Source organism: Microchirus variegatus (genome assembly GCF_963457635.1).
Source record: "Microchirus variegatus genome assembly, chromosome: 12".
NCBI classification, from domain to species: domain Eukaryota; kingdom Metazoa; phylum Chordata; class Actinopteri; order Pleuronectiformes; family Soleidae; genus Microchirus; species Microchirus variegatus.
This window is the reverse complement of record NC_139813.1, coordinates 17,626,390-17,654,342: the sequence shown is the minus strand read 5'-3', so window position 1 is coordinate 17,654,342 and position 27,953 is coordinate 17,626,390. Positions and strand designations below refer to the sequence as shown.

Sequence of the window (27,953 nt, the reverse complement as noted above, 5' to 3'; positions counted from 1 at the left end):
ACACACACACACACACACACACACACACACACACACACACACACACACTTATATATGTTTATGTCTTTTTATGTTTTAAAAACCTTTGTGAGGACATTTTGTCTGGGCCTCACAACTTTAAAGGCCATTTCCAAGGTTAAGACCTGGTTTTAGGGGTTAGGGTTAGACTTGGGTTTAGATTAGGATTAGGGCAAGGATTAAGGTGAGGCACTTAGTTGTGATTGTTAAAGTTAAGGTGAGGGGGGCTACGTCAATGATGTGTCCTCACTGAGATATACAAAACCAGTGTGTGCACAACACACACACACACACACACACACACACACACACACACACACACACACACACACACACACACACACACACACACACACACACACACACACACTGGATTCAAGTATGTCTAGGTGTAAATTGCAGCTATTTTCCGGGGCAAAGTACTTGCTTTCTCTATGTGCCCATTAGCCTCTTCAAACAGACCCACCTGCACTCTGCAGGAATAAGAGCAGAATGTAAAAATATCAAGTCAAAGTGTGACACACACAGGGACCCTGTCAAAGACCGGTGCTCAAGTACAGACGATGACGGAGCCACGGCTGGATTTTTTTTTTATTCCTTTATTCGTCCTTGTAGAAAAAGCACATCAAATACATTACAATACAAAATAGAAAAAAAAAATATATGGCACAGTACTCACACATTCGAACATTTAGACACAATATACAGGCTGAACAATACTGCTTTGGCATTTCAAAAAACATTGAATAAAGTGCAAGATTCCCCCCCTCCACCCATTCCTTTTTCCTCTTTTGAGTACATTCACAGGTTTGTTTTGTCTTTTTTTTCTTCTTCTTCTTCACAGACGTTTCTTGTTCACAGCATTTCCAGGACCTCATCCTAACTTGTGTAGAAACAGAGTTAAAGTGTGCGTGAGAGACATGTTTCTATAGCATCACACACACACACACTCTTTGATTGTGATTGTAAAGCATTCACTGTTCACTTGAAGCAGATTGTCGATGGTCGTGTGACTGTTTGTCTTTTTGCTCTTTTTTTTTCCCTTGCACACACACACACACACTCTCACACACACACAAAGAGCCCTTTCAGACTTCACTTGGAGACCTAGACCGGTAAGCCCCGTTGGCCTGAAAGCAGCCACAGAGGAGCATGTAGATGGAGCGCTGGATCTCTGCGTTTCTGTAGGCATATATGATGGGGTTGATCATGGAGTTATAGGTGGCTGGCAGCAGTGTGGCGTACGTGTACACTGACGGATACTCCCGCTCACCCACCAGGCAGTAGGTGGCGAAGGGAAGCCAGCTGGCACCGAACGTCCCCAAGATGATGGCAAGAGTGGAGACTCCCTTCTTCGTGGCGACATAATGCGATGTGGCGAAAAAGTGCTGCTGCAGGGCGATCTGGTGGGCGTGGTGGCACACGATCTTGCAGATCTTGAAGTACAGGGTGAGCATGAGCACGAAGATGGCGAAGAAGGAGGAGGCCAGCAGCGTGACGTTGCTCCGCGTCAGCGGGCGCACGATGCTGCAGGACGCCGGCTCGTCCAGGCAGTTCCAGCCGAGCACCGGCAGCAGCCCCAGGAACAGAGACACGCCCCAGGTGCCCAGCAGCATCAGCTGCACGTACTGCAGCGTCTTCTCCGAGAAGTAAGTCAAGGCGTTGTAGAGGGAGAGGTAACGGTCCACTGTGATGGCCAGGAGGCTGCTGATGGAGGCAGTGAAGGACGCCACCAGGAAGCCTACAGTGATAAGGCTGATAGTCTCAGAGGAGATCACGTACTGAAATACAAAGTTCAGGATTAATCCTATGCCGGCCAGCAGGTCTGCTGTGGCCAGACTCCCGATCAGCACAAACATGGGAGTCCTTAATGTTGGCGTATAGAAGATGATCGCTACCACGATGGCATTTTCACAGGCAATGACAGTCCCTGACAGGCAGAGCATAATGTCCCACGGGTTGATAGGGAAATTGAACGGGCTGGTGGAGAACTCCAAGCTGACGTTGTGCTCTGGAGACTCAGCCTCCATCCACAGGAGAGCTTCCCCAGCCACAGGAGTCGCAGAGGAGTCGTTCACAACCAGTGACTCGTTCATATTTCTGCTCCGGTGTCGACTCTCAGTCCTGAAGGAGAACAAAACGGGTTAGTTTGTTCAGATCAGCATGTCTTTTTCTTGAAGATGTCAAAAAGGTTGTGACATGACGTCAGCAGGGTAACTGAAGGACACGTGTGTAGATTATCTGTTGTCTGGTAAAACTATATTTTAGATTAAAATACATAAGAAAAAAATTATTTGCTGAAAACAAGAGTAATTTACTAGTTTAATTCTGCATTTTAAAGGAGAGAAAAGCATTTATGGGCTCATTCTGGAGTCATTTGTGCAACATATGTTACAACATTACAAGGAAACTCCACCATAAAACTGATTTTTGTCAGTTTTGATTAGTGAATTTGAACGAATAAGAAAAAGACTTCAGAAATAAATCACAATCAGAGAAATCATAGAGAGCTGCACGGCTGAAATATTTGAGAAAAAAACAGTTTATGGATCTATTTCAAGGCTTAGTGGGACAACTATTGACTGTTACCACATGCAAAAAACCCAGTCATTCAGTAGCACCATTTATTTTACTTTTACGAATCTTTAAGTACTCATCATTGCTGACCAGTGAAGAACTTTAAGTCTGCTAAAAGTCACTAAAATTCACAAGAAACAAGAGTCAATTCTGTATTTTATACACATGTATGGGCTCATTCTGCAGGAAAAATCCACCTTAAAACTATAATTTTTGCAAGTTTGATCACGTCTGCTAATGCATCTTAATATTTGACTGGTAAAAATCTAGATTCTCCACTTTAATAGCACGTTTTTTCTTGTATTATTATCATTGAAAGTTTTAGTTTCAGTTGCAGCAGAGCGCAGAGGAGCTGTCCGTGGTGCTGAAACCCATCATTCAATAGCTTCCTTGATTGTGTCGATTTTCTAACTTAAATATTGCAAAAGTTATTACAATATCGCCGTGTTTTTATTCTGATAACTTCGTTTTAGCGGCTGACCTTAAATAAAACCGAACACACACACACGTATAATGCGTTTACATCATATGACGAACAATCTTAAAACACCTACCTTCACGACAAAAACGAGCGCGAGCTGAGATTCCCGCTGATATCAGAGCTCCAAAAACGTGAAGAGCGCGAACCACAAAGGACCACAAACGCTTTGCCTCCTTTTCGTCTCTCCCGTGGAAACTCTAAAAGAGTGAAGCCCTCGCTTTGGCTGCGCTTCCCACGCATGGGACAGACACGCAGGGCAGTGGTGATGTGAAGCATCGGCCGGTGTTCGGGAGGTGAAGGTGAACGTGAGGAAGAGGAGGAGCAGAGAGGAGGAGAGAGAGGAGGAGAGAGAGGAGAAGAACCAGAGGGAACCGACGGAGGACACGAGGGTAGAGCTTTAAAGCCATGTGACGTCACAGCAGAGAGAGAGAGAGTTTATAACTCAACAGGATTTGATGATTTTGACCAGTAATAAGTACAACCCTCTAATTGCTTAAAGGTACAGTGCGATTTTTTTTTAAAATAAAATATGTGACAAGATCTGTAGGGGGAATAATAATAATAATACAATTTAAATTTAAAATGAAATAGAGAAATAAATATTTCTCAATTGCACAAATCCTTCATCGGAACAATGGGAAAACACACGTAAAAACCCAGTTATTTACACTATAAATATGGCAGAAATATACACAACAATAAGAGAGGCAACAATAATAATATAATTTAAATTTAATTTAATTAAAATTTAAAATTCAAACAGATTTTTTTTGCAATTGAGAAATATTTTTCTCAATTTAATTGGGAAAAATATTTCTCAATTGCAAAAAAAAATCAGCGTCCCAGAAATTGAATTCAGAATCAGAGTCAGAATTGTTTTTTTATTGTCATTGCATGTACATACAATGACAATAAAAAGTGCAATGTATAAAATCTATGGTAAAAAAACCAAACAAAACAAAAACACTGGATAAAAGAGGTGACATAAAATAAAATCACAAATAATTAATTATTGCATTTTATTGACATTTAATGTCAATATTGCTTTTGGAGGAGCACATTTTGGACGACTTATGAGAGGGTGATCAGGGTGTGTAGTGTAGTGTATCATGTACAGTCCAATTTAAGTTGACTGTATGATGTGACTTTACTTCTATAGTCTTGGCTGAAATGATTTCCAAAATTCAGTGTTTTCTCTGCTTCCATATTTTAAAATAAATAAACAACCTCCTCCTCCTGCTGCTGCTACTGAAACAGTGTTAGACGTGCGTTTGTGGCAGCATAATCACTTAAGCTGTTGTATTGATTCACTAAATTATTCATTATGTCTAATTAGTTTTAGTCAAACACTGATTTAGGACTTAGCTCACGACTGTGTTTGAAAAGACATCATTCAAAAACAGGAAGATGATGAAACGGAGAATATAGATAGAAATATAGAAATAAGGGTTCCAAAAGTGTTCTTCTACAAGGGGCTGAGGTTCTACCTGGAACCATTTGTTTTTCAAATGTTCTTGGTAACACTAATGGTTCCAGTAAGAACCATTTTGATCCAGAGAACCCTTTAAAACCCCTTTTCTAAATAAGCCAAAGAACCATATATGGTTCTACTTAGTTCTTTTGTTTCTAAGAGTGTATTTCTTCTTGTTCTTCTTCTCCTTATCTCCTTCTTCTTCTTTGTTCTCCTTCTTAACGTTGTCCTTCTTCTCCTCCTTCCTTTCGGGGGTTGCCACAGCGGATCTTGTCCTGACCCCTGTGTCCTCCTTCACAGCATCCATGGACCTTCTCAGTGGTCTTCCTCTTTCCTCTTCCTCCGCCCCGAAGCTCCATCTTCAACATCCTTTTGTCCGACATAATCGCTTTCACTATCCGTGTTCTGCACGTGATCGAACCATATCAACCATAGCTCTCTTACTCATCTAAACACGGCACTGTACGTCTAAAAATACTACATTTAGACAAAACGCACCCATGAATTAGTGTGGGCATGTGTGTTTTTCCACAGGTTGTTTTCCAGATCCAGACCCAGTTTGATTAGTCTGTTTTGCATATGTGATCTCCAACACACGCACCATGACTCATGGAGCAGGCAGACACATGGGACTCAGTTCATGATGATCACCTGGGAACAAACATCATGTCATATACCAATAGGTGCCAATAGTACAAAAAGTTGCTGTTATTTTTTTGGGGGCCATAATCATGATTTTGAATCTCCATTCTTACTTTGGTTAATATAAGCTCAAATATAAGGAATAACCTTAATTTTAACACCTCATAATGGTCAAAACTGCGTTAGTTTTCCCTCCATTCTCACATGTACAGTGGCCAAAACTACATCCATGTCTTCCCCTTAAATGTCACGTCACACCGGATAGGAGATTCAAAGTAGTGTAGATATAATATGGCAACCACTTTTTTTTTTTTTTGGTTCCTAGGCAACAGCTGTTTTGACCTTTCGTCAGTGAACCAGGGGCTGCAGAGAGGATCGTCTTCATTCATGAGCTAAATGGTCACATGAAGGGGCCGAGTGACTCATGTCAAAGACCTGGACTGAAATACAGTCACAAACAGGACTAAAGGGGAAAAAAAAAACCCAACAATCTAAAATGGATGAAAATAAACTAACCAGATTAAATATAGAAATATATATATATATATATAAATATAGAAACACCTCACACACAAACCCAGTTTTTGTGACGACGACGACCGACAACAGATATCAGTGACTGGATGCATTTATTCATGTTAACCCGTGTGTGCTGAGAGATCTCATTGTAATGAGACACCTGCCATTAGGGACATAAAAACATGAGGGAAAACAGTGGGCCCTGATAAATAAAAGACCACGTTTCCTTTCAAAACAGCTCTCATTTTCAAGAGTGCACATATTGCACTTACATGCTCGCAACACAAACACACAAATACACACACGTGACTCACGCACCAACCCTAAATGCAAGAATACACGTATAGAGATATTTACTCAGGGATAACTGAGCATGTCTCTTAAACCAATGACTGGCCATTAACATGGGATAAGAGTCAAAGGCAAGGTCAATAATTAAAGATGGAAAGAAATGTGACGCGGGCAAACAGAAAAAATTATTTTATAATCCGGTGAAGAGAGAGAACTGCAAGTTTACTCACAAAGTTGACCTACTTCACGTACTTTGCGCACAGTCACCAAAAAAAAAAAATGACCGTCCCGCTCACAAAAGGAAAATAGTCACATTATCTGATAAATGCGTCTCACCTATTGCACCACAACCTGCCCCACTGTCAATGTGACCTGATTTTTATGATAATTTCATATGCTGAAAACCTGCCAGTCTTCTGTTAAGCACTTAAAAGGCATAGTTGAGTAAGTATTTAAGCAGAAAATGACTTTGGTAGAAGTTGAAGTCACTTTTTTATATAATATGACTTAAGTAAAAGTCTTTAAAGTGTATGACATTTGTAGTACTTAAGTATCAAAAGTTGGTTTTCTGATATAAAATGTACTTAAGTTTTAGAAGTAAAAGTATTAACAGTTACAATTAAGCCATGGTGGCTCAGTGGTAAGGAGAGTTCTCTTTTCGGAAGGAAAGTTGTGGGTTCAATTCCTGGCTTTGCTAGTCTGTGTCCATGAGCAAGACACTTAGACACCTTATGTTGCAGCGTATGTAGTTTAAAGATGCCATATGTAAGAATGTGGCCAAAATCGGTTTTATTTATTTGGTAGTAATGAGTAACAAAGATAGTTAGAGGAAATGTAGTGGAGTAAAAGTTGCTAGAAATACAACTTAAGTTATTACAGGTACATAACTTCGTAACTTCTTCTACATTACAACACTGAAACCTGCCAATATCTACAATGTGTGGACCTCAAACCTGACTGTAAACACAAGTGATTTAAATAAATACATCTGGAACAGCTGTCAGATCATTGATCGAGATCCACCAGTGAGGACAAACTGTGGTCGTGTCCTCACGGTTTTGTTTCTGGGAAACTGGGAGATTAAGCACCCGGGGAACAGTTTACGTTCTACAAGAAGGTGACCGACCGTCGACGTGTGTGTGTGTGTGTGTTTTTCTTCCGTGTTCAAATTTCCAAGAACGTAATTAAATATTCACGGAAAAGGGGGGGAAAATATTAGTGAAGCAAATGAAGCGAGGACGTAGGGTTGGTTTGAAAGACTGGTGAGGACACTGCGCCCGTGTGTCTCGCTCGCCTCTCCACGTGACTCCGATGCGTTCACTGATGCTCGTAAAATCCGCTCACTCGCTCTTGCTGTTATCCGAGCCGTTTATTGGCAAAAACAAGCAATTTTTATGGATATAGTATCTCAGAATGGTGCTATTGCGAGAGGCGATCTACTGGCCCAATTATGGAACAATTTGTAAGTACTATTCATCTTCCTCTACCTTCTTCTAGGGGAAAGATGGAGAGACTAGTGGTCATGTACGTGTATTACACAGTTCCTGGCACTTGTGGATAAAAGCTGGGCACAAAAAAAAAAGAGTGTGAGAGACAGGAGAAGATAGAACGAGAGAAGAGAAAGTGTGATCACAAAAGTGAAGGAGGTGAAAAAGAGGAGGCAATAACAATTACAAATGCAACATGAAGGACATGAAGCAAGTGTGCAGAAAACAGCAATTAAATCTGTCATGCTACCATGCTCATAAATAAATGTTTTATTTGGAAGAAATTACACACAAAATAACACAGACATGTCTTTATATGAAAACAAGGACTGGAGTATAATGAAATGCACAATATTAGTAATAAAAACTTAAGGTCTGGGCAAAAAAAAAGCATAAAAAGAAAGACCTGGGCCTTGATTTACAGTACAGTTTCTGACCAATTAAAAATAAACTAGCACACAATCACGTCAGGACTTATTAAAAGACATTGTAAAGGCAAAAATAACATGACAATGAATAAAAAAAAGTAATTATAATCTTTGCGCTGGCCATGCTTAAGACGAAAAATATATACAGTTTGAAATAGAAAGTACATCATTAAATAAACTTCCTTAAAAGACTTAAAACCTGCCATGAATGAGTCAAATCTGAGGCTAAAATAAAGAATATTGGGCTTTCATGTGTCTTCAGTACAAACTGTGGTCTCCCAACAGAAACAGTGAAAAAAAATTGTAGGAATGATGAGTGAAACACGCAGGCGTCTCACATGTATCTGTTCTTGACGTACTCCCTGTACATAAGCGTGTCGTCCCTGCACAGCACCCTCGCCTGGCCCTGACCCGTCACCACGTGGCTCTCAAACACACTTCGACTGTCTCTGTTGACCAGCGGGGGACACACGCTGTAGATGCTGTCCTCCGCGAAGCTGGACACCGGCTCTCTGGGAGACGGAGGGAGAGGAAGTGTTTCAAAATGACGTACGTTAAAAAACCCAATTAAGACGACTCACGTGGGATTAAAACTAAAAAAAAAAAAAACCCGTGAAGAAATTACTAGCAAAAATGCTGTAATTCCACCATTATCTTCTCGAGCCTCTGCAGGAGAGAGTGGGACATTATGGGGGCGGTTAATGGAGACAACATGCGGGCGGCAGACACGAGGCATTTATAGTGGAATTACTCATATTTTCACAGCGCTAAAAGTATGTTTCATTGTCTTCAGAGTGCATTATCCAGCGTGTGCTTGTCTGGTAAATCCATTCAGTCGGACAGCAGCTGTGGCCCCAGTGAGCAGCTGCTCAGACACATGACACATGCATCGCGCCGGCATCACCGAGTTGATCGGCAACAAAAGAGCCTTTAAAAGTGTCCGCGTGGAGTCTTCAAGTAGAGTTGGATGAACGGTGCGTTTTAAATCGCCATCCCAAAACAACCGAAGCGGACCCGCGGTGGCACTGACGAGAGGCTGAGAGCAACATGGTAACATGGATTCAGTGAGTTTTCAACTTTTAAGCACAAATTTAGCAAAAATAAAAAAAATTAAAGCTACATTTTCCCCCCCGGGTTCTCCGGTTTCCTCCCACATTCCAAAAACATTTGGGGATTAGACACTCTCAATTGACCATAGGTGTGAATGTGAGAGTGAATGGTTGTCCCTGTGATGGACTGAAGGTCTGACCCCGCCTTTTGCCCTGTGTCAGCTGGGATTGACACCAGCGACCCTCATGTGGAGGATAAAGTGGTAGAAGGTGAGTGAATAAGTGACAGTATAAAGCCACACCAATGGAAACTTCAATTTTGCCGAATCCTAAATTAATAAAAAATCTAATCTAATAAAGATGAGAGAACTGCTAAATATTTTGTAGAGTAGTGTTTGAACCAAAATGTTTCCAACACTCCTATATGGAAATGGAGGGTATTGGTCTACGTTGTGGCGAACGTACACTTAATTACAAAGTCGGTTCCTATGGGCTTGACTCGTAGGTGCCGTTTTAATTCATCACTCACCATGACAAGAAAGAGTCATGTGAACGGTTTGCACATTTATTTCCACTTACCTACGTACATCCAAGTTGCATTTCAAATCCTAGCCTAGTCTGAGCGTAAAGACGCTAACGCCGCTGTTCACCACACAGGCGCTGACGAGATACGATCGCATCGCTCATCGTCTACCACAGCTGTGACCGTGTTAATGAATTAATGAAATAAACACTTTTTAAGGTGAAAGAAACAATTAATATCTATCGAGTTATAAATGGGGGGGGGGGAAGGGGCGGGGCTTTGATCGTTTATCTGTAATTTCAATTTAGTCAATTAACACGTTTCCTTACTTGTTTTGCTGTATTCACATAACATATCTATTCAATTTCACTTTGTACTTTGATTATTGAAATCATATGCAAATGAAATAATGACCGCTATGGTCTTTCTAGTAGGTACATCGTCATTTCCGGTAGTTAAGACGAGTGTTAGGACATGAGCATTGATAAAGAGACATTTTCTTCCTCTGCAAAGCCAAGGCCAACCACCACCACCACGCTTCATTAAAGCCTCATATGCTTTTCACCTTTCCTCTCCTCCACCACCCAGGACAGGTCTGGACAGGATCAACAGAGCATCTGTACTGGAGGGAGGTGTCAAGCTCGGGGGGGAGGTGTGTGGACCAAACAGTGAAAACATGTTTGGGGTGCTGTAACACCTCTTAGAATAGCACTGTTGCACAACAGCGACCTGGGCACACCTTCCAGGACCCCGTGGGCCTATTGTGAGGATGACTGCTCCATCATTGGTCCATTCAACCATCGCAGAGTGACGGGAGGTGAAGATGCAGGCAGATGAGGAGAGATGCAACAGAAATATGCTATGGTTCCCTGCTGGCTTCTTTTCTTGTGCAATGTCCAATTTTTTCTGCCACTGCCTTACTTACCTAACGAGAGGTTCGAATCAATAATTTTGCTTCAACATCTTTCGCCCTAGTTTCTCACTCGTAATCTCACCTCTTCTTAGTAAGCTGCACTTTCCTGCTTGAAAAAACCTTCTTTAACTTGACACAATCTGCCTTCCTTCAACACCTTTCTCTCTGTCCTTTTACTAACCGATACTAAACAGTTCATCTCTTCTGTTCAACAGCACTCTCCCATAAACGTAGAATTTCCCATTTCTGCTTGCCATCTCTGCTTGGTTCTGATGCGCACTCTCTTTTCTTCTTTTCCACTGCCTCTTTGTTCAAGTTTTTTCTTGAGCATGTGTCATGTTAAGGTCGGAGGGTTATTTTCCTTCAGTGTGTCCTTCAACTCAGTGTATGTTTTTGTTAAAAGGAACCATGAGTGTGTGCTCTTCACAAAATATCACAATATTTCTTTGTACCCTCTGGCCTTAAAATAAAATAACCTTTGCCATTGCATTGCCATTAACGTATGCTAATCTTGTGGGTAGACCTGAGGTCAATGCATTTCAAACAGTAACTGGTTAGCCTAGCTTAGCTTAGTTTAGCTTAGTTTGAAGACTGGAAACAGCTCAGCTCTCGGTGGATAAGAAAATATGCCTGACAGCTGCCGTTCAAATGCAGCACACAATTTTGGCTGGTTTAATTTGAAAAGAACAAATTAGCCTAGCTTAGCTTAGTATTAAGACTGGAAACAAGGGTTAGCCTAGCTTAGCTTAGTAAAAAAAAGACTGGAAACAAGGGTTAGCCTAGCTCAGCTTAGTACAAAGACTGGAAACAAGGGAAACAGCGCAGCCGTCTAAAGATAAGAAAATCTGCCAGACGGCAGCCGCTGAAATTCAGCACACGATTGTGATTGGCTTCATTAGTAAAGAACAAGTTAGCCTAGCTTAGCTTAGTATAAAGACTGGATACAAGCTTGCTGACGGAAGCCTTTCAAATTCAAGGGAAAAAAAAGGCAATCGAAAGAGAGAGCAGGACGAAGAGGCAATGTTGAGGCTGCGAACTGCTTTCCAGCATGTGGATGAATTTTGATTTAACTTGGGAGAAAGCACTGTCGCTGGGTCACGCTGCAGGGAGCGGCTGCAATAAGTGGACCGACTGAGAAATAGCAGGTATAAGAAGAAGTAAAGAAAGAGTGGCTGGTAACAGAAGCCTCCCCAGAGACCACTTAGTCCAAACAACTGTACTGCAGACAAGTGCTATTTAAAATGGTAGATTATAACAATAGTCAGTAAGGGTTTGTGTACATGGTTGTTGTACATATGCGGTTTGTGTGTGTGTGTTTGGTTGAATGTGTCACATGTTTTACTCACAAGCAGATGATGTTTGCTAGGTTTGTGTGTTCACTTCTCTCCACTTTGTGTTGGCTCGCGCCCAGATGTGCAAACCTGCAGCGAGAGAAAAAAAAAGAGGAATCTTCACAATGATCATGACGTTAACAGCATTCAACAGACGGTACCTGGTTCACGTGTCGCCACAGAACCAATTCATTCAGAACAAAATCATCGCCAAGTGTCACATTTTTCCTTACGAGTCATTTTTCTCCTGCAACGACACAACAATATGCAGGATTTGAGAATTCCCCTCTGGCTCCCGCTTATGATTTTTTAATATTAATGCATTGATTAGAGGAGCTACGGCTCCAGCGATCATCTCTGGAGCTGCTCCAAGTTCCAGCCTCAATAATGAATGCACTTTTATTTTCACAGTGGGAACAAACAACATTCTTCAAAGCAATTTAGTTGCGTATGCGTTTCCTTTGTCAGCTCCCCTGATTTAATCACACCTCCAAACCCCGACATGTTCATGAATTCAGGTAGACACACACACACACACACACACAAAAGAAATACAGTAAAAGCTGTTTGAACAACACTTTCATTCTTTTGCAGACAGAACGAGCATGTGTACTGTAGAATTTCATCCAAAAAGGTAAGTTAATTGTAGTTGCATCGACCTGTACATGTCATAGCACTGGGATCCTGTACACTACCATCCAAAAGTTTGGGGTCACTTAGAAATGTCCTTATTTTTGAAGGAAAATCACTTTTTTTAAATGAATATAACATTAAATGAATCAGAAATACACTCTATACATTGTTAATGTGGTAAACGACTGTTCTAGCTGCAAACGTCTGGTTTTTAATGGAATATGTACATAGGTGTATAGAGGCCCATTTCCAGCAACCATCTCTCCAGTGTTCTAATGGTTGTCTAATTATGTTTGCTAATGGCGTTAGAAGGCTATTGGATGATTAGAAAACCCTTGAAAACCCTTGTGTGATGATGTTAGCACAGCTGAAAACAGTTTTGCTGGTTCTTTGATGAAAGCAAACTTTGAATTTTTTCAATAAAAATCATTATTTCTAATCTTCCCGATGTCTTGACTATATTTTCTATACATTTTGCAACTCTTTTGATGAATAAAAGTGTGACTTTTAATGGGAAACAAAAAATTGTATTAGTGACCCTAAACTTTTGACCGGCACGACAAATAAGCAGTGATTAAAATCACAACTTTTTTTATGGACCAAATATCTGTCCCAAGTAACAAGATTATAAAGCATAATAAAAATACATTTATGTTACATATAATTATGTTTATTTCATGTAGCCTTTTCTGTACATTTTCTTATGAAAACTGAATTTTCCCTCACTTTTTGGTTTAAAAATAAAAAAAAAGTTAACTTGTTAATCTACAAATGGTAGATATTTGCTATATGGAGTCATGAGTCAAGTGAAATAAGATGCCAGACCTGAGTGGATATAGGACAGCTGCACAGGAGCAAAAAAAAAAAGGGCTACATCAAAATGTGCAGTTTATATCCAGAGAACAGATAGTTGTGTTCACTTTGAGCCAGATGAATGCTTTGAGAGCATAGAGGGAGAAAGTAAAGAATGAAAGGACGGACGAAACGTGAAATTTAGAGGTGAGCTGGACAAAGAGCAGTGAGGTCAGAAGTGTGATGCATATCCCCTTAAGGGGACTGGTGAGACTAACTGTTTGTTCCTCCCATTTCTGTCTTGGGCACTTGGGCGTTTTTGTCGATAACAATAAAAAGGAGATTTTCCTCAGGACCAGTAAATCTGCATAGGCAGAAAATAGGACTTCTACCATTTGCAGGCGTTTTCTCTTAACAGTTAGACACACTCACAGCCGAGTGCATACAAATGTAAATGTATAGTATCAACATTACCTTTCGTAAATGAGCATGTCTGTATCAGTGGGAAACTTGGCCACGTTGAGTCCATATGGCTCCTTTACACTTTGCTGCTGCTCCTAAAGACGTGAGAGAACAATCACAATTTAAAAACAACATGTTTAAGAATGACTGCAACTGGTTTGCTAAAAAACAACACACAGAGATTAACTTGAGCAGGTAAAGCTTGTATTTAACAGCCAATTCATTCAATCCGCTAAGGAAGTCACACACGGACAACAAAGTCATCGGGTTCAGCTGCTTCCGTGCGACTGGTTCACACATTAGAGTCCATCCAAAGAGTGTTATTTAAGCAAATTTGAATGTAATTTGATTGTCTGCGCCTGATGAGGTGCTTTCATGCTCAGAGAGAGAGCCCTCCTGGGGTTTTTGCATGGTGTTCATGGTTGTAGAGATATAACATTCATAAAAAAAAAAAAACCCTGCATCTGATTAAAGAGGTCAGACCAGTTTAAGATGACAGATTCAAAGCAGGGCAACGAGTTCACAATGTGAATTTCTCTTAAATGAAGCACAACTAAAACCAAAAGATGATGCACTTGTACCAGGATAATGCGTCATGAGACCATGCCATGGTTAGAAAAGCTATTTCCTCAACAGAACGTTATGATCTCTATGAGGTTTGTCATACTCTTCAAAAATAGAACACATTATAGGTCTAAAAATATATAATACTTTCATTTTTTGGCCCTCATTGTTGGATTGTTATATAAACAGACCAAAACCCAATCTAATCTAATAACAGCTCAGTACGACAAACATGATGCTCTGGAAAAAAAACATGTTTTTGGGTAAAACCTGAGGTCTGATGAATCTCGACAATGTTTCCCCGAATTGTGATTGTCAATATGTTATTTTGGATAGATGTGCTGGAAATGTCGTGACTGAATGGCAGCCATTTTTAAGAGACCCAGACGATGTAATTAAGCGGAAGCGTCTTACTCAAGATTTGCCAAAATCATATTTAACTATACACGGAGTTATATGTACTACACAAATGACGAGAGACAGAAATTTTACTTTTAATTTCATTATAAAATTTGCAGTACGTTAAAAATTGTGAGCAGTAACCTGTGTATTATATTATATGAAAGCAGCCCTGTTCTCAAAGTTACATTTTTTCTCATAATATATGATGTACCGTCTACTTCTACTATCCAATAGCCTTTAAACACAATTTGAAACACAATGTACCATTAGAACACTGGAAATGGGCCTCTATACACCTATGTACACATTCCGTTTGCAGCTAGAATAGTCGTTTACCACATTAACAATGTAAAGAGTGTATTTCTGATTAATTTAATATTGTATTCATTGAAAAAAAGGTGCTTTTCCTTCAAAAAAAAAGGACATTTCTAAGTGACCCCAAACTTTTGAACGGTAGTGTTAGATTTAAAAGACACAGATTTCTAGTTTGAAATGAACCGAGACAAAGCTTGCTAAGCAACAGCGTGTGACGACGACGGTGAGTGGCATTAAAGCAGTCGACTTGAGGTCCTTTTCTCTGACTGCTTCCCAGAGCAGCAGAAAATATGCTCGACATAACGCGCCCGCATTGAGTTTTCACTGTATTTGTATTGATTTGAACAGCAGGGGGGGGGAATGAAAGTGTTCCAAGTCCAAGAAACAGCAGCTGTGGACACACAATATACACACACACACAGACAATCATATGGCGTGGTGTGGGAGGGTTGGTGGGGTAGAGTGTGAAAGCACATAGATACACAAATCTACCCGTGTTCATGCAGACACACACATATTCAAACAGGAGGAACATAAACAGAGCATGTGTGATTACACGGCAAACGCAGTAATGATCTGTTGCTTAAATATTTCAACAGACTGTGTTGTGCTGGCGCTTGAGCAATAATTCGTTCTCAGCGACAGGCTGAGAGGCAGCGACATGAGACACACGAGAGTGAGTGTGTGGATGAAACACGTGAGCTTGCTGCTCAGCCCACAATATTCATGACCGGCTCGGAGCTCAGGGAAGAGACAGACAAAGCGAGAACCTATACTAAATACATCATGAGTCAGAGGGAGGAAAGAGATGGATGGAGGAAAATGGTCCTTTTGCTTTTTTCTGTTTGAAATTTTCTCATTTTTTGAACATATATTTACCTTAATGAATAAAACCGGCGATTATTGTCTGAAATAAAATGTATCGATATATTTCTGACAACACATCATGGACAGACCGCAAACCAGCTACAGCACGTGGTCACCCCTTCTGACTCAGACCTCGACTACCTTCACTTAAAGCACGCTTGTGAATGAATCCTGATTCACCAATTAAATATGGAAAAAAACATCCATTAAAATAAAATCCACAGATCCATGTTCAGGCAGGATCAAATGCACCTGGTTATAATTGGTGATCACATGACATGGATGGGGTAAAAAGTAAAGCAAACATGCCCCACACATGGTCAAACAGCCTGAGTGCAAAGAGAATTACTTAAAGAAGACATATTATACCCTATTTCTACAAGTTATCCTAGTTCCCTGGTGTCCTAATGAACATGCTTTGGTCAAAATACCTTAAGAATGAAGCGCCACAGCAGTTCAATCACTCTGCCAAAACAGCCCTGTTCAGAACGCTTGGTTTTGAGTGCCTGTCTCTTTAAATGCAAATGAGACACAGGAAACTACGTCAGCGTCACTGTGGCTCCGGCAGCTAACAGCAGTTAGCATATTGAAAAAGCCATCATTTGTCGACTCTAGCCGTCATATCTAAAATGTATCCACTGGACACGTAAATCCTCTGAGGCTGGAAGTTTGTGTAGAACTCTGTGCTGCTACTATTGCCCTTGCCTGTACGCTGCAAAGTGGAGCTCCGCGAGACAACAATTCCAGGAATGTGTCATTGTGACGTAGCAGAAGTCAACATTGCGTGTTTTATCTCCACTGAGGCGGACCACAAAAACAAGACGGAGGCATCTTTTTTCACACTTTGCCGACTCATAGGGTCTCCAGAGACCCAAATATAAGGATTTGAATGATTGAAACGTTGATTATGCATAAGATGTCTCCTTTAAGATTTAACATTTGTGCAGAAACTATAAGTGAGTGCAAAGAGTTTTGAGCAGAGTAAAATATTAAAATAAAACTCTGAATATGAAAACAATGAAATCACAGTCAAAATGAAAGACATTCCTCCTCCATAAAGACTGGATTGTGGCTACATCTGCCTGGTTGTACGACGACTGCCAACAAAGCACTTGGGACAGTTCCCAAGCAAACATTTTTTTTTTTTTTTTTTTTTAACATCTCTGAATGTGACTTAATCACAGTCATTATACAAGTTAATTAGGGCAAAAGGAGTGAAATCAGGGCAAAGGGAGCAGCTACTTCCCACTGGCAAATGTCACAGTAGCAATCAAACGTTTGTGTGATCCATAAGCATCCTTTAAGGTGTTTCTGAGAATTTAAAAGAGGACGTCTTTGTTTGGTGCTATCGATTGTTCCCGTTAACACAGTGACCTACTTGTGCCCAGTGGTGTCAGACTTCACGTCTCTAAAATAAACCTGGCACCAGGGATCTTTTTCACACCAGATATTTGTCACCGTGAAACAAGAGGACAAATACAAGTTTGAACACATAAGATTCTTTTGGTTTAGGAGGTCACACACAAAAAAACATGAAACTTTATCCAGTAGTAGACGATCCAGCCAAGACGCAGGACCACGCATTTTGGAGTTTAATCAAAGGATTCCAGGGATTTGGGATCTCAAAGGTCAACTCGCTTTCATTGGATATTGCGGGGTTCTGCTCGCGTGAGCAGAATCCCGCAATAGTTGTGCACTTGTAGATATCAAATATGTTTAATACTCTGATGTGTACGATGATGATGTTTGTTAACCCCTCACACTGCAGGATAATCTGTTCAAGTCGGCCTAAAATCGGAAGGCACCCACAATTGTCGGAAGAGCCAGATTGGGACCGAAATCTGGCCAATTATCCTCTAGTGTAGGGCAGACTTTTTCCTGTATTTTCTGGATGTGTTCCAATAAATCACACAAAACCACACCATTCAGCCCTCTCTGCTATTTAGAGCCAGACCATTTAGTTGAAGTCTTTCTTTCCGTCTGACAAAAAGAGAAACACAGAAAATAATTTCTTGAGAAAATTAGTCTCTCTCAAGAAATAAAATACACACACGTGTGAAACATATGAATTGGAATGCAGATCGCTTTGGAGGCCCAAACTAACAATCGTGGCAAAATCTCAGCCTGAATTTTGATGACATTTCCCTGAAGTACTTAGAGGAGATTACATTTCCTCGACTTGTTGGGAGGATCTCATTTAATGGGCTCCCATTTTACCTCCACATTAAACAATAAGGCTGTTTAGGGATAAAAGTTTTGTTTTATTTGTCCTTTTCCTTCCAGGTAAGTGTTTATTTCGATCATTTATATTCTATTTGCATACCTCCTGTGTGCGTGTGCTCTCTCCCGACTCAGTGAGCAGTTTGATTGGGGTGGAGCGCTGGGACACGACACCGTCGTCATCGCGGTCTTCCTCCGAGTCGTCCTCTGATGTGCTAGAGATGGCCTCCTCGCTTGGAGGAGGCGGCGCGCTGGCTGCAGTTTTCCTCTGGAGCAGCGTCTCTTCCTTACTGGTCTTGTTGCTGCCAATACATGCAGATCGATCAATGGATACACTCAAACAAACACACTTGTATTAGTACATATGAAGTCAGATAATGGCTGTACTATGTCATAACTAATAAAGATGACCACCTGAAACTACCTTTCTTGTATCCAGTAACCACACGGTATTTAGGCGTATCATCCTTCGACAGACAACAAGGGCTCCTTTGTTTCAGCAAATCTAATCTTACTTGATCGTTTCCATCTTCGCCAAGAAAAGCCTGTGAGACTTGCATCACGACTGTCGTGATGGAATCTCTGTGAGACAACTCGCTAAGCTCCAAAATTAGTGTGTGCTTCTGAGGGAGTGGCACAAATCCAAAATGTCCCAATCAGTACTAATCTGGTGATATAATACATACACTACCGTTCAAAAGTTTGGGGTCACTTAGAAATGTCCTTATTTCTTAAGGAAAAGCACTTTTTTTTCAATGAATATACCATTTAATGAATCAGAAATTCACTCTATACACTGTTAATGTGGTAAACGACTATTCTAGCTGCAAACGTCTGTTTTTAATGGAATATGTACATAGGTGTATAGAGGCCCATTTCCAGCAACAATCCCAGTGTTCTTAAGGTTTGCTAATCTCGTTAGAAGGCTATTGGATGATCGGACGATACGATGCCATGAAATATGACACATTTCTTTTACACTGCTACCAACAATAAGGGATAATTTTCAAAAATGTGGATATATATATATATATATATATATAAAAAAGAGAAAGCATAGCTCATAAATTATTCAATTTACTCTTCGGAAACCTATTACCAGCTAAGCAATACTCCTTAATCTGCCCAGGCACAACTTTCAGAGGACCTGAGAGATTCTGGTGATAGTCCAGCGGGAGACTGAAGTTCTTCAAGGCATAAGGTCCTTTGGTTTTTTTCTCTGCGCACCACGTTACCACAGTAACATGACCAAGAAAGTGTGCTAAGATGATGGATGAATAGAGGACTGCTTGCGTGTGTATGCGTGTGTGTGTGTAAGCACACGTGATGTCAAGTTCAGAGCCAGTGAGTCAGATCATCAATAGAAGATTGAGGTTTACAGTGAATGAAGACATCAAAACGGTATAGGATGTCATGCTGTGCCGCTACCGGCATGTGAGGTTTCTAACCAAAGAGAAGCCATAGTCAGTGAGACATACACAGTGTGTATGTTAGTGATTATTAACTCTGACACACTGGCGAATCTCGTCTGTGATTGGACGGTCGCTCTGCAGAAGTCCTGAGGGCTACCGTAATGACAAGTATATGGAATGCAAAACTTGATTTCTCTGCAACCGTCCATTCGTCTTGTACTGCTTTATCCTCCACATGAGGGTCGTGGGGGGTTGCTGTGCCAATCTCAGCTGACATAGATTTAGAAATTTGATAGATATCTCAAATGGTCTAGGGGTTACGGTAATGAGAAGTATGCATGCCAAACCCGGTGGGCGATAACAGGATGTAACAGAAGGGTTAAACATCATCCAAATTCTAACCCGATACCTAAATCCAGGGCTTAACCCCTTAAAGCCCTTTAAAGAAGTGAGGACCAGCCAAAATGTCCTCAAGCCTTATGGTTTATACAATTTTTGGTCCTTAGAAAGCCACAAATACAAGAACACACACGCGCGATAACCAGTACTGAGTGCTCTAAACAACGACAGGAAAATGGAGTTGTTTTTGGTTACCTGAGAACACAGTGTCAGATGTGTTGTGTATGAGGGCACCGTGACATGAGGTTTATTGCATGAAAAAAAAAAAAGCACACAAAAAACATCAAAAACATGGATGGCTTGGATTTACTCACCCCAGCACTGATTTCCCAGTTTCCTCTGGCTTGCGTACTGTGAATGGACTCGGATCCACTCCAACTGTTTTTGGCATAAACTCCCTTTTTGACGACAGGGAGGAAGAAAATCCATTAACTCACAACCCGATTTAACCTTCTCAAAATCAGCTGAGAAAAGTTTACTCTTAGACTTTTTTTTATGTAGCTCAAAAGAAAGATTCATAAAGGGTTTTTTCACCTTGCAGAGTTGGTCATCTCGATGCAAAACGTGTCATCGAAGGAAGTGAGTTCGTACGGTTTGAAGAACTCCGTGTAGATGTCAATACCCTCATCGAAGCGGTTGACTCTCTTGACTTTGACTTTCTTCATGTTGTCCTCACAGGGAGCTAAACACACAGGACAAACAAACTAGTCCATACACAAACATATTACACAGTACTTGCAAAAAACACCTGTAGCTTATTCCTCTGTGCCAGAGCTCCATCGTTTTAAGACAAAAATGTTTCTTCAACTTTCAGAAACCAAAATCAATCCTTACTTGAAAATGGTGGCATTAGTCATTGCTTAATTGCTTTCCATTGTTGGTCTATTAAAATACCTGATGCTGTGAAATGGGTGCATATATGAGATGTCATTGGCGCCCTGAGAATGAATAAATATGACTTTTTTTCCAGTGGCACATGGAGAAAAAATGTATTAATTACAACTAAAACACCTGCAAAACTAAAGGCATTTAAATTAGCCTTCACATTTACATTTAATAGGCAAGATTTACATCTTAGGCATAATATTGTTGAAATTGCACTTATTTTTCTCAATACATTTCAGGTTGTTCATGATGTGTTTTGTAAAAAGATACAAAATTGAATGTAAAACAAAGGGAAACATTTTGAGTGCTTGTTGTTTATGTACTGGTCCGGCCCACTTGAGGTCAAATAGTGCTGAGTGGCCCCTGAACACCCGTGCTATAGCATGTTAATGTTAAAGAGATACCACAAAGAGATGCTATTTCTTTCTAATAAATGGTATCTTCAGTAGGAAGTAATAGGTTTGAGGCTTTGTAAGTGATAAAGCACTGAATAACAAATTAATGTCCTGTTAATTTTGTTGATTTGTCTCTTTTGTGGGGTTTGTCAAAATGAATAAAACACAAAATCTCCTTATCCTGCAGCAGACACAGTGAATATTGACGTGTTACCTTCATCATAAGGTACAGGAAGATAGGACAGGACTCCCTCTGACCACCACATTGTGTAGCTGAAACCAGACAAGATGAGAATAAAAAAAAAATAATAAAAAAAAGGCATTAAAACTTTTCAGAAAAAATTCAACTGCATGTTCACTTAACCTAGATATGAAAATCCACTTAACTGGACCACCTTTTGTAGAACCTGTGAATATATTAGGCTTTTATTCAATACGCCCAATGTACGCAATCATGTAAGTTAGTATGTGATGTGCTACTCAGACAGGTTTGGGAGCAAGAGCACAATGTGTGGCAGAACTGAACTGAATCCAGCTCTGCCCATGGTAATTTCTCAGAATAACAGCGGTGTTACCTCAGCCCAGTCTGGCCATAATCCAAAAACTAGGTCTGCTTTCATGGGGATAGTGAAAGCAAAGCGACATACACATACATACATACAACAATGATAAGAGGTTCAGAAAAGGACGCATTAAGCAACAGAACTATAGTTTGCACTTTGCAAAAATCACAAAGCATCAGCCTGATGAAGTGGTTCGATGCCTGGAGGCACTTGGGAGAAGGAGACGGATAAGTTTGGTTTGAGAGACGATCAGTAAACATTTTGCGTTAGACGTCAGCTAAATGAAATTCAAAGACTTGGTATCTTTTTTTTTAATATTATGGAAGCTGCTGCAACTTGGAGGTACACATAAATTATAAGCACAATACATGCAGAAACATGTATTAATACAGTGATTTGTAGACGTATAGCTGACTGATATGTTTGGGCAGTGTGCTGCACAAGTGTAATTTCTGTATTTGTACTGTATGTGCTTAATCATTCGTCAAAGATTTCCAACTGAGCTATTCAAGCGGTAAAACAACAAACACAAAAGCATAAGTGGTTGTATGTGTGTTTTTAAGTGCGTGTGTGTTCACCTGTGTCTGTTTTGAAAGAGAGCCATGGTGCTCTTCTGGTGCAGGTAGAAATCAGTGGGCAGCTCCCACAGGTGCGGTTTGGACTCGGACGGCTGGTAGACTTGAAGAAACAAATTGATAGCATCCTGTCGGTCGGCATCTGGTGGAACAAAAATGAGCACAATGATGACGAGAAGCATAGTGAAACACAACGGTATAATGTCTGTGAAGGTTCTCAGTCATCTTCTGGAGTTTGCTGTAGGCAACATCTTCAAATTAACTCAAGAAAGTCTAGTTGTCTACAGCAAGCGCAAGTAATGATCATTATTTCAAATGACAGATGTATTTGGATAATTGCCTTCTCTGCAACACATAATTTCCAGCATCTCAGGCTATGAACTGGAATGTTCAAATTATACTGTAAAAACCTACATTTTGCTGTTTCCCTCTAAAAAATGTTTTAATATATGAGGTATATATACATATACATATAGATATACATATACATATACAAATATACACATATACACATACATATACACACACATATATACATCCATATATCTTTTTCTTTTTTTTTAAAGGGGAAACACTTTGTCAGCAAATTCATTTTTATGTATAATAGTAGATGTAACAATTAATACACTGTATACAATAACTGATAGTGGTGACAGCAAATGTGCCAATTAACAAAACACAGACAAAGTTGAAATAACTCATCATACCAATTAATTTGTCCTGAGCAACACACGAGCGTGCCAAGATAATCCCTCAGAGTGTTTGTGTGTTCAGCACGTGACACGTGTTCTGCATGTTGCTCAGTTAGGCGCCGTTTAACGCCACCGCCAACCGCGAAGCCACGTGCACATTGTTTCAACGGTGACGTGAGATCTATCTAAATCTAAATTGGGCTGTCATAAAGCCCGATACGACAAAGCCTTTGTGTAATCACTGTGCAATTTCCAGCCTGACAATTATGACAAGATAAGAGTTACGAATGATCTGGTGACATAATAAACAGATGCAGCAGAAGCCATTCACAAAAACGACCATAATAGTGTGCTACTGTGCATTTATAATTGTACTGCCATTTTTTACACATATTATCCATAATCCATCATCTCCAGTTCCTTTAATTTTGCATCGCATAGTGCATTCTGTAATTTGGGGGGTATTACACTAAGGTATTGTAAAATGCAAATTTGTAGCATTTTAATTAAAATAAATATTAACTAGGACTGCACGCAGTGATGAAAGGGCCCTCACTCACAGCAGTTCAACGACCTCACCTCACTTGACTCATTTGACGGTCATCTCGCTTTATTTTAATTTATAATAGTAATTTTTAGTTTTTCCAAAATGGCTGACTTCTGGGTGGGACGAGCTAATGGAAGTACATTTGAAATTTGTTTGTAATCATGAGCGCAACAACTGTGTGCGACTTAGACATACAAAAAAAAAAACATGATTACTTTATCTCGCGTCAAAAAATCCCAAAGAAAATCTGGACTAAGCCTAACACACTCACCAAATTTCATCCAGATTGGACTACTTTTGTCTAACCATAGTCTGACTTCTGGGGACGCTACAGAGCCCTGGGGCTAAGCAAGGGTTGGGGCCCTATGCCACTATCGCATTTTTTGCATACCCGACCTCCATGCCAAATTTCAAGAGTTTTTATGCACATTAACCCCCTCAAAATTGAGTGCAACTTCAACCTCAACAGTGACTGTGCCGTTGACGGAATTTTCAGTAGTGTGAGTCCAATAGTTTGTGTGTCTTGTGCTGCATGTGATGAGCCTCTGTCACTTGACATTTCACTCAGAAAAATCAATCAGTTGCTTCTCAGGCTTCGTCCTGCAACCAGCCAGTGATCCCATTTATAAAAAAAAAACAACAAAAAAACAAAAAACAAAACAGAGATAAGGTCGTCTTTATAGGTCAAGTAGTACGGCTCCATTACTGCTGGCTTAATGCAGGATAACACAATCTTCCTTCCTTTTTTGGAGACACAAATGCCACCCTTTGATGTGTAACAGTGACTTGTCAGTGTGTTGTGTTTTTATCTTCTGATGCACATACTTGTGTAAGTGTGTGTAAAAAAAATAATGACACACCTGAGAAAGCATTGCTGTAGTAGCGTGACAAGGTCTGCATGATGTCCTTGGAGTGCTGAGTCCAGGGAGCGATCTTGCGGTAGGTTTTGACCCTGTGGACCAGCTGGGAGCCACCGTACTGCAGTGACAGAGTGTCTCCATGGTCCTCGTAGAGCTCCTCAAACAACCTTGGGTACACATGCACACGTAAGTAAGGACTGAGACAGACATGGTTCTTCTTTTTCTTTCGGCTGCTCCCTTCAGGGGTCACCACAGCGAAACGACCTCCTCCATCTAACCCTGTTCTCTGTATCCTCCTCTCTCACACCAGCTAACTTCATGCCCTCTTTCACTACATCCATAAATCTTCTCTTTGGTCTTCCTCTAGACCTCCTACCTGGCAGTTCCAACCCCAGCATTCTTCTACCAATATATTCACTATCCCTCCTCCGTACATGACCAAACCATCTCATTCTGGCCTCTCTGACCTTATCTCCAAAACATCTAGCAAGTGCTGTTCCTCTGATTAACTCTTTCCTAATCCTATCCATCTTCATCACTCCTAAAGCGAACCTCAACATCTTCATATCTGCTACCTCCAGCTCTGCTTCCTGTCTTTACCTCAGTGCCACTGTCTCTAGAACATAAAGCATCATTGGTCTCACCACTGTCTTGTATACCTTTCCTTTCATTCTGGCTGATACTCTTTTATCACATTTAACACATTACCCCTGATTCTTTTCTCCACCCTGCTCCAACCAGCTTGAACACATTTCTTCACCTCTTTTCGGCATTTAGTAATAAAACATAATTGAACATGAACTTAAAGTAGTTTTCCCAATCCCAGTCCTCAGGGAACACTGCCCTCCATGTTTTAGATGTTGCCCTGCTCCAGCACACCTGACACAGATGAACAGCTCGTTATTAGGCTTCTGCAGAGCTTGATGACCAAGGACCAGGGTTGAGAAACACTGGTCTAAAGCAGTTATTCCCAAACAATGGCTCGGTACCCAGTCAGAGCCCAAAAGCAATTTTCCAATTGACCGCAATAGTAAAAGAGACACCTGTAAAAGTGTCCACAGGACACCTCGAGACATGGACACAGGCTTTTATAGATCTTTATATGGTAGTGACACTACTGTGCATGCTCTATGGGCCCCATAACCCGGAAATAAACGCGGAAGTCAAAAACTTTTTTGGCATATGCGCTGGGTGAGCAGCTTCATAGGAATGAACTGAAGCAAGGGGCGGTGCTCTATCCAGTTCATATAATACATCCATGGAAAACACTGATCTAAAGTACATGCTGTATATGAATGTTGGTGAGTAGCTTAGATATAATCATACTGTCAAAAGGAAAGTTTGAAGCAAAAAAAATATATGGTGAAATAAATGGCTTTACCTCACACAGTCAGTATCAAATTGCAGCTTGGGCTTGTCAATCATTCCTAGTGCATAAAGCTGATAGGCAAGTGCACACTTCCCCACCATGAACTGGGCAGTATTGGTCCGGTCCAAACAGTCCACACAGTTGGTCCGCAATACACCAGTCTAAAATGACAAGGACACTTATTAAGTTCACAAGATGTGTCTGTATTCTTATTTATGATAGGCAGACGCAAATACCAAGAAAAGTAAACAAATCTATATGTTTTTTACCTTGTATAAATGTGACAAAAAGCTCAACTTGTCATTATTAGGTCATAAAACACATTATGCAACTACTGCCAAAGCACTGGCCTGATTTTGCAGCTGCAATAATAAAAGTTTCCTTGGCCCAAATATCTCAGCACAAGTATATAATGTGTCTTTATTTCTATTTACCTTTCACATGAGCAAAAGCAGCAAGCCACTCGGCGACAAGGTTAGAGAAAGTCAAGTTGACATGTTAGTTAACTGAACATGATGTAAAAAAAAAAAAAAAAACCTCACGTACCTGCACTCGTCCACTGGCTGTAATGTGTCCACCTACATCTCCCCACCTGAATAAAAAAAAACAGCATTAAATCCAACTGCACAGATAAAGAACTGCAAACAGAAACAAGGCACTGAAGTGCACCTAATACCTTGGAAGCACATTTACTCAATTCTGTCTGCCGTTCCCTTGCTGAACATATTGGAGCGCACGCTTTAAACAATGTGTGAAAACATCACAGCAGACTGCACTTTTAAACAATAGAAAAAAAAAAAAAAAAAAAAAAACTTTTCCTGAAATTCAAATCAAGACTCACTTTACCAATCTGCTCACCCTTCCCAAAGACTCTTTGGTCCTTTGGGACCAAGGACCTGGGCTGGGCTATATATTGATATAAAAAATATACATCAAACAATATTGCTTATATCGATATATAGTTCCTTACTGGAGCTTTAAAGGTGCATTATGTAATAAATCTAAAGCAACTGGCCATAAAATCCTCCTAATAGAGACTCAGGAATAATGTTCATATAACAAACTGAACTCACCAACAACAACAGTACAGACAAAATATTCACATTAAAAAAAATCTTTTGCAGACCGCAAATCATGTTTATGTTTTGAAATCATGTTTTGGCATGTGGCGCCACCTACCGGTGCCTACCAATCATTGCAGTCAGTAGAGTCTCAGCTGCTGAGCAACCACGGGTTGCCAGTTACGTCTGAGCTACAATGGCTGAGAAAACGAAACCTAAAAGACCTTGGTATTTTGAATTTGAGTATAGTAACCGTTTTTGGCCACATTCTTACATATGGCCTTTAATTAAAAAAAAACATAAACTAACTGGGAGCAATGGACAATTGTAGTTTAAGTACGTATCAAGTGTCTGAGAAAAAAAAAAAAAAAAGAAGTCTGAAATTCTAATGTATTGAGCTAATGTATGAATATGATGAAGACTTTATGTGTCATAATCATTAGTACATATTATATATTTTTGTGTACATGAGAGCAGAACACTGGGTGCATGACTGTGAAGTATTACCAAGAAAGTGAGACATTGTTGGGTAATGCAAAAGAAAGGCTTTTGTGTGTGGCTGAAAGTGAATGAGACGTGCAGACAATGGACGAGCAATGCATTAAGCGTATGCACGGCAATATATTCAGCTGGTTAGCGTGACGCACAGCCGCCATCGAGCATAATTTCCATTAAGAATTCAACAATTTCCACGCAAGCCGTGCCAGTAAATGTATGATTCCCGGTAGGTACGAATGCAACTCTGATATGGAAATGCAGACAAGACGGTGTTGTGGTGTCGCACATGATTCCCCGAAAAACCAACTCTCCATACTCTGTTGTAGAGGTTGGTTATCATGTGTGGAAACATGTTCGACATGAGTTATTTGAAAGCGTAACATGACCGTGACTGTGCTTCTGCATTGGGATCAGTTTTCATGAACGTATAAGAGAAACAACAGGGGGGAAAAAAAAACACTCACCTGTCATCTGGTCTGAGGGTGTGACAGTAGAAATTGGCTTGATTAATGAAGAAACCGGTCCTCTTGACTACATTCTCCGCGATCATACTCAGACGGTCCAGGACGTTGCACAGTTTACTGAGGGGAAAAAAAAAGAAAAAGAGAAGGCGTCTCTGTTTTTGTAATATGCTTATTTAATATTTGGGCATAATGTGAACAAGGCTAAACTCTGGTTATATTTGTATGAAGAGGCTTATATCAGAAAAGCA

At 40.4% G+C, this 27,953-nt stretch overlaps 2 protein-coding genes across 2 annotated transcripts in view; both read right to left on the bottom strand.

The window, feature by feature from the left end:
- Positions 1-1,106: 1,106 nt before the first annotated feature.
- gpr6 (G protein-coupled receptor 6) lies at positions 1,107-2,114 on the bottom strand (the record flags this gene model as incomplete). Its single annotated transcript, XM_083898243.1, has 1 exon — positions 1,107-2,114. One exon carries the CDS (start codon positions 2,112-2,114, stop codon positions 1,107-1,109), a length of 1,008 nt encoding a protein of 335 aa, XP_083754369.1.
- Positions 2,115-7,821: 5,707 nt separating this feature from the next.
- Positions 7,822-27,953, bottom strand: part of fig4a (FIG4 phosphoinositide 5-phosphatase a) — a 33,351-nt gene continuing 13,219 nt past the window's right edge. The window contains exons 13-24 of the mRNA XM_083899005.1: positions 27,706-27,822; positions 26,229-26,274; positions 25,695-25,843; positions 24,314-24,480; positions 22,218-22,356; positions 21,291-21,349; positions 20,331-20,478; positions 20,111-20,194; positions 18,089-18,287; positions 13,630-13,712; positions 11,746-11,820; positions 7,822-8,426 (exon numbers count right to left, since the gene is read on the bottom strand). Coding sequence (XP_083755131.1) covers positions 8,249-8,426; positions 11,746-11,820; positions 13,630-13,712; positions 18,089-18,287; positions 20,111-20,194; positions 20,331-20,478; positions 21,291-21,349; positions 22,218-22,356; positions 24,314-24,480; positions 25,695-25,843; positions 26,229-26,274; positions 27,706-27,822 — 1,444 coding nt within the window. The 3' untranslated portion in view covers positions 7,822-8,248. The remainder of the gene's footprint in view (positions 8,427-11,745; positions 11,821-13,629; positions 13,713-18,088; positions 18,288-20,110; positions 20,195-20,330; positions 20,479-21,290; positions 21,350-22,217; positions 22,357-24,313; positions 24,481-25,694; positions 25,844-26,228; positions 26,275-27,705; positions 27,823-27,953) is intronic.